Here is a 6,484-nt window from a genome sequence, read left to right as displayed (position 1 = left end):
TGTAGATGGTGAAGAGGAAGGGAGAGAGGACAGTCCCCTGCGGGGCCCCGGTGTTGCCGATTTGCAGTATGGGTCACGAGATTACAAAGGAATAATAACTAGGTCCGTAAAAGAAATGTGGCTACGTTCACAGGATTGTGAAAGGAAGGGGAGAACTTATTATTCAGTACAAAGAATGGTAGCGAAAGACAGATCTAGTTGGCCTAGTCTTATCCAGATTGAGGTTTGGGCCGAGGAGTGGGCTGGCTCTGACTGGTAAATATCCTGATGGAAAGTGTGAAAAATAAAAAATTAAAAAATATTTACAAAAGGAAGAAACTATTCAGAGAACTGGGAGCAACTGGATAAACTGTTTTTAATTTACACTCTTTCTTGAATTTGGACGGTTGTAACAAATTGAAAAAACTGATGGAGTACCTGCGAAATATTGGAGTATATGAACCATATAGACCAATCTTATTAAATAAGTGTAAATAGCAACTAGAGAACAGAGGAGGGCAGCAATACGCCATAGTTGCGTCTAGCCTGCCTGAATCAAGAAGAAGAAGAAGAATCGGTCTCCGTTAGCGCCACACAGGACGGTTAGCACTCACTGCTGTACCATGTTCCGAGCCGTGTTCCGACTGTCGGCCACAGGGGCCCGGAGTCTGGCTCGGTCTCGACCCTGCTACTCAGGTACGTTCCATCTGCTTTTCTTCTACCGTGAAACGAGAGACCGTCTGATATAAAGATAACTACAATAAGCTTGCCCGGCTAACGTTAGCTACATAGCTTAGCTACAGCTGTGTGTGCAAAAGCTAAATTATGGAGACAATAAATTATTGTTATGGTTAGCTGTCGTTGTGGTCTTGAACGGAATAGTTTACACCTCACGTAGCGTGTTTTATTTAAAAAAAAACACGAAATGAATTTAGCAGAAAAAGTCACGACCTTGTGATGACCCCCTTTAGTTTGTTCAAGAGCGTCATTCACCGCTGTTTATGCGCAGCTGTACGTTAATGTCTAGCTAACTCGGACCATATGCTGTACTATGTATATCGCTAGCTATTTAAAATGTGCGTATCGTTTACTATGGAAGCCTTTAATGATGTAGATTATGACCTGTGTTTGGTCCTATTATCCTCCCATGTTAACTGTCCTGACCTTAACTCTCTTAGCTAGGTCGTTAGCTTAAGATAAGATAAGATAAGATAATTTGTTTATTAGTCCCCAATGGGGAAATTACTGTACTGCACTCTGTGTACACACTTTTTGTTAGTACTCACACAAGGCCTGAAATACACACACATGCTCAGGACCTATACATGCACTATACATGGAGAGATGTCAGAGTGAGTGGGCTGCCAGCTGAACCAGCGCCTGAGCGGTCGGGGGGGTACGGTGCCTTGCTCAAGGGCACCTGGCAGTGCCCAGGAGGTGAAGTGGCATCTCTCCAGCACCCAATCCACACTCCAAATTTGGGTCCATACGGGGATTTGAACCAGTGACCCTCCGGTTCCCAACCCAACTCCCTATGGACTGAGCTACTGCCACCCCCAAACTACAGCAAACTTCCCCATGTCAAGTACACCTAAACTGACACAAGTTATACCACGGACGCCCATTTGATAAGATTTTGTCCCAGGATCCCCCATCTGAAAGGATTTTTGCTTTCAGATCTTTAAATACAGAAAGTTTATGAAATCCATGACTAAAATAGTCATACGTTCTATCATTGTGTGTTGGATGGATGGAATTAAAGTGACAATCCCTGGAACCTCTTCAAAGACCCAAATTTTGGTACAGTTTGATATATATATACTGTGTGTGTGTGGGTGTGTGTGTGTGTGTGTGTGTGTGTGTGTGTGTGTGTGTGTGTGTATATATATATATATATATATATATATATGACTAGTTACAGCTGATTAAGTGCAGTCCACTCTTGCTTGCCTGTGTATATTTTTTATAAATGTGATTTAAATAGATGATTTTTTGATTGACTGTTTAATTTAAACACCAACTGTTTTCTCTCACATACTTATATTCTATTTATTATTCTTATTCATGTTCCCTCTTCTTTGTTTTTGAGTGATATATGTGTTCTAGAAGCTGAACTTGATTCACATTCCCTGTATGCAAAAGCACCCTTGGCCATCAGAAAAGATTCTGATCAGTTTGGTGTTAAAGGTTGGCAATAGAGTGTCTGGCCAACTTTACAATATTGTTTTAATAAGATATTCACTCATTCAAATCAAGAAATCGTAGACGTTCTTGTTTTACTGCTTGTGTTTGGCTTATTAAAACCAAAACGGGTATTGTAGAAACTGGTTTATTTATTTGTATATTGCATGTACCTGTGAGTTCTTGAAGCTTCAGTATTGAATTACCACACTAGTATTTACAACCATTTTGAAGAATTCTGTTTCTAACTTGTGGTTTCCAGCTCCATTGGCATCCAGATGTTACTCCCATGGCAAGGTGGAGACGGATGAGGAGTTTGATGCCCGTTGGGTCACTTACTTCAGCAAGCCTGACATAGATGCCTGGGAGCTGAAGAAAGGTGACTTTGTTGACAACATATGCTTTTCATATTCTGGTTTTGTGTCCTCCTCCCGTTGTTCCTTTTGGACATAGTTCTATTTCTGGTTTGGGTCAAATACCATACCCATGTAAAATAAATTGGACTAATTTTTTGGATATTTTAATTCCCCATGTTATACACAGCAGGGGACAGTTACAATAGGCTTCATTCCCACAGTAACCACCTTTAGCAAAACAGCTAGTATTGTATGGGTTTTATAGTCTACCAGATATTGCTTTTTCTCTCTTATGTTATTGTTTGCATTTCCTCTTCTTGTTATTGCTGTTTTTTTAAGTAATGTTATTTCATTTTTTTCCATTCATTTTTCAAGGCATGAACACCCTGATTGGGTATGACCTGGTACCTGAGGCCAAGATTCTGGATTCGGCACTAAGGGCTTGTCGGAGACTGAATGACTTGGCTAGCGCCGTCCGCATCCTAGAGGCCGTTAAGGTTAGTGTCCGTCCCTTCAGAGGTTCACTCGGGGTCTGCCTAAAACCTGAGCTTTGTTTGAGTGGGGACTTTTGACAGACTCACAGCCTGAATGACTTAACTTAAACTATCACTTAAGTTCAAGAATTTGACTTTGTTTTTCAGTGTCGCATCACAAACTTTCACATTAGGGGTTCATATTGTCACACATTGCTTAAAAAAGCACCCAACAATTTAATTAGAAATAAAGCACAACTAAAAATGTACTCAGATATTACTGGAGGGTAAAAATAAACAATAGTTAATTTGTTAAAAAAAACACTTTACAGAATTACGGTGGCTAACTAAGGGAGGTTGTAGGCTGTGGTGATAAGGTGGTGTTTGAGGAGTTTTTTGTAAACATGTCCAGGGATGTAGCATTTTGAATATCTGCAGGGAGGGGGTTCCAGAGGGATGGGGCTGCAACACTAATGCCGCTTACCCACTGCTAGTACCAGCTCTGCTCGGCTTAACTCGGCCGCGGTTCCCCGTCCTCCATGTTCCGTTGTAGATTTAGTACTGCCTCTTGTGTTAGGCGAGCATGGCTGGTCGTCAAAGCGACACCGCAGAAAACTGCCATGGCAACACACAGAACGTCAAAGGTGTGGTGTTTTTGACAAATTTTGTTACCAAAGGAGCCGGAGGCCTTAATAAAAACACAGCTGGCTAAACTACAGTGTTTAAAAATGGCGGGTGGCGCCGTGATCAGTGACAACTCTCTCCGAGCAATCTGTCGTCTGCAGGTTTTCACGTCACCTTTTGGTATCGCCTCCGTTTGCTTGGAATCTCAATGGAGGTGATACTCAAAAAAAAAAGTACCTGTTAGCAGGTACTGGGTACGTTTTTCATTAAGGAAAAACAAAAAAGTGGAATCGAGCAGGTATAATGTAATGGAAAAACACCATAAAGGCTCTGTCTCCCAAGGAACAGAGTCTGGTGTGGGGAATGGAGAGCTTGCCAGCGTCTGAGGACTGCAGGTTTTGGGGTGGGGTGTATGGATGGAGGAGGTCTGAGAGGTACTGTGGGGCCAGGGCATGGAGGGATTTGGAGGTGAAGAGGATTTTATATTTAATGCAGAGGTGGATGAGGGCGGGGGTGATGTGCTGCCACGTCTTGGTGTAGGTGAGGACCCTAGCGGAATAGTTTTGGACATACTGCAGCCTGTCTAGGGTTTTGCTGGCGACCCCAGACAGGACTCCATTGCAGTAGTCCTAAGGAGAGGTAATGAAAGCATGTATGAGGGTTTCTGCCACGGAGTCATAGACTGATGGCCAAAGTCTGGAAATGTTTTTAGGATGATAAAAGGCGTATTTGGTGATATATTTGATGTGATTATGGAAAAAGAGAGTGATGCTCATCATTTGTTTTGTTTTTGTGTTTTGCAGGACAAAGCAGGCCCCCATAAAGACATTTATCCCTATCTGATCCAAGAGCTGAAGCCAACCCTGTCAGAACTTGGCATCTCAACACCAGAAGAGCTGGGCATTGATAAGTTATAGACTGTCAAGGTGAGACTGCGCTGTACTATACTACCACATGTTACTTGGGAAGACTTTAGAAAGAGAAATGCTTCAGGCGTAATGACCTTCCAGCGCTGCCTCAAACCCTGAATGTTTGCTGGCCTACTCTAGAAATGCACAGCAAAACATGAATTATATTGCATATAACTTGCTTGCAGCTAAAAAAAATCTTTTGTTCCTCTTTCCTCAGGTCATTTGATGTATAAAGAGAAGAGCTCTCCTGATTCTCCCCTGTCAAATATGTCTATATTGTTCAAAATCCATGCTGTCCTGTTGTGTACAAAATTATGGACCTAATAAAGTAAATAATCAAAGAATGTGTATTGTATTTTCTTTTCTGGGAAATCATTGAACACTTTCAAATGGGTCTTTTTTTACATTTGACGTTTTGACTCATAGCAGGAAAAAAAACACAGGTGTAAATAAAATGTTTGCTGCATTCCATTTAGGAGTTCCCTGCCAATATGCATGCTTCTTAGTGACGTAGCTTACTGGGCTATTTACATAAAATGGAGCCATTGTTCATGGTATTAGTCAGATCTTTGCTTTTACGAATCAAAATGTATGTTGTGGAAATAATTCTATTATGCATGTGCACCCAGCTGCACATGCATAATAAACTTTTTTTCACAACAGACTACACAAACAACTAATTCCATTCCATTTGAATGAATTGAAATACTAACGCTTCTCTAATTGATTGAATTTAAACTACAAAGACCACAATATCAACCAGTGTTGCTGATTTTGGTCAGTGCTTACATCATGGTATTTAACCTCATAACAAATGCTAATTATTTTTTAAATAAGGAAGTACATTATGTATGGGGTCCAAGGTCACACTGTTTAATTTAGTCAATCATTACAGAAATGTTACCTTTCTCAAGAAGACCGTCGAAGTGTGTTCCCCTCTAAACTTCTCTCATCCTCCTAATGGCGACAGAAAGCTGTAAATCTTCCTCCTGTATTAATTTTACAATAATCTTGCCTTGCCAGACCTATTTACGATACATGTGAGGTAACCAAAGTGCTGTCCACACATTCAGTGTTATAAACAATTATATATTACAACATATATTTATGTATTTTACATTCTTATTTATATGATAATTATATATATTATTGCAGCTAACCCAATTAAAGCATTTCTGCCAATGTGATGAACAAAAGATCTTGTAGATCATTATAATTAAACTTACAAAAAAAAAATACTAACTCATTTTAAGAAAGCGTCTCATAATGGGATTTATTTTGAAAGTCTTGCGCGGAAGTAGTATGGAACCTGTCACTGATAGCATAGTAGCAAAGCTAACGAGCTAGCTAAAAGAAGTGCCTGCCTGCTGCTGAAAAAAACAACACCGTCCTGCGTCGGTGGGACACTTGACATCATAATGGCTGTGTTGTGGTGTAAATTCTGACAACTAACGCTACGATGATGAACGACATCATAGAGGAACCAGAGAAGGACACCTTGCTGGAAGCGCAGCCGGAGCCTCAAGTTTCGTCGGTAATGTCAGCTAAAGCTAGTCCGGCTAACGCTAGCATGTAAATAGAAACTGGGAGGCTAGCTAGCTGACTAGCGTACTAGCTTAGCCTGACAGCTAAGCTACTAGCAGCTTTTGACAGTTATTCAGATGAGACATGCTTACACAATTAGTGTCGAGAGGTTAAACTTTCTGAGACATTGCTACGTTTGTCTGTAAATTATATTTACTAAAATGATAACGAGCTTATAGACATGTTTATCTTCTATAAACCAAAGGGACTGCTTGAGAGGAGCTGACTACTCCATCTGGCTAGTGAAATATTTGGGTTTACCACTGTAGACAAATTTAAACTAATTTGGAAATATATCAAGATGAGTTACGCTACAAGAGACATGTTTAATGAAGATTATATTTGAGTACCATTGGAGTTGATTTAAAAACTTGTT

At 40.5% G+C, this 6,484-nt stretch overlaps 2 protein-coding genes across 2 annotated transcripts in view; both read left to right on the top strand.

Moving 5' to 3' along the window:
- The first annotated feature begins 479 nt into the window (after positions 1–479).
- Positions 480–4,869, top strand: LOC116691962 (cytochrome c oxidase subunit 5A, mitochondrial). Its single transcript, XM_032519900.1, has 5 exons — positions 480–675; positions 2,423–2,539; positions 2,892–3,013; positions 4,417–4,539; positions 4,742–4,869. Exons 1-4 carry the CDS (start codon positions 603–605, stop codon positions 4,528–4,530), a joined length of 426 nt encoding a protein of 141 aa, XP_032375791.1. The 5' UTR covers positions 480–602; the 3' UTR covers positions 4,531–4,539; positions 4,742–4,869.
- A 926-nt stretch (positions 4,870–5,795) lies between these two features.
- The window catches only part of fam219b (family with sequence similarity 219 member B), a 15,209-nt gene continuing 14,520 nt past the window's right edge, over positions 5,796–6,484 (top strand). Inside the window, exon 1 of the mRNA XM_032517956.1 lies at positions 5,796–6,058. Coding sequence (XP_032373847.1) covers positions 5,984–6,058 — 75 coding nt within the window. The 5' untranslated portion in view covers positions 5,796–5,983. The remainder of the gene's footprint in view (positions 6,059–6,484) is intronic.

The sequence above is a fragment of the Etheostoma spectabile genome, chromosome 1 (assembly GCF_008692095.1).
Source record: "Etheostoma spectabile isolate EspeVRDwgs_2016 chromosome 1, UIUC_Espe_1.0, whole genome shotgun sequence".
Classification (NCBI taxonomy): Eukaryota; Metazoa; Chordata; class Actinopteri; order Perciformes; family Percidae; genus Etheostoma; species Etheostoma spectabile.
The sequence above is the reverse complement of the archived record's forward strand: the minus strand, read 5'-3'. Positions and strand labels throughout refer to the sequence as shown.

Coding starts and splice junctions, on each gene's coding strand:
- LOC116691962 (XM_032519900.1), top strand. CDS start 603: ATGTTCCGAGCCGTGTTCCGACTGTCGGCCACAGGGGCCCGGAGTCTG. Junction 2,540..2,891: donor TGCCTGGGAGCTGAAGAAAG/GTGACTTTGTTG, acceptor TCATTTTTCAAG/GCATGAACACCCTGATTGGG. Junction 3,014..4,416: donor GCATCCTAGAGGCCGTTAAG/GTTAGTGTCCGT, acceptor TGTGTTTTGCAG/GACAAAGCAGGCCCCCATAA.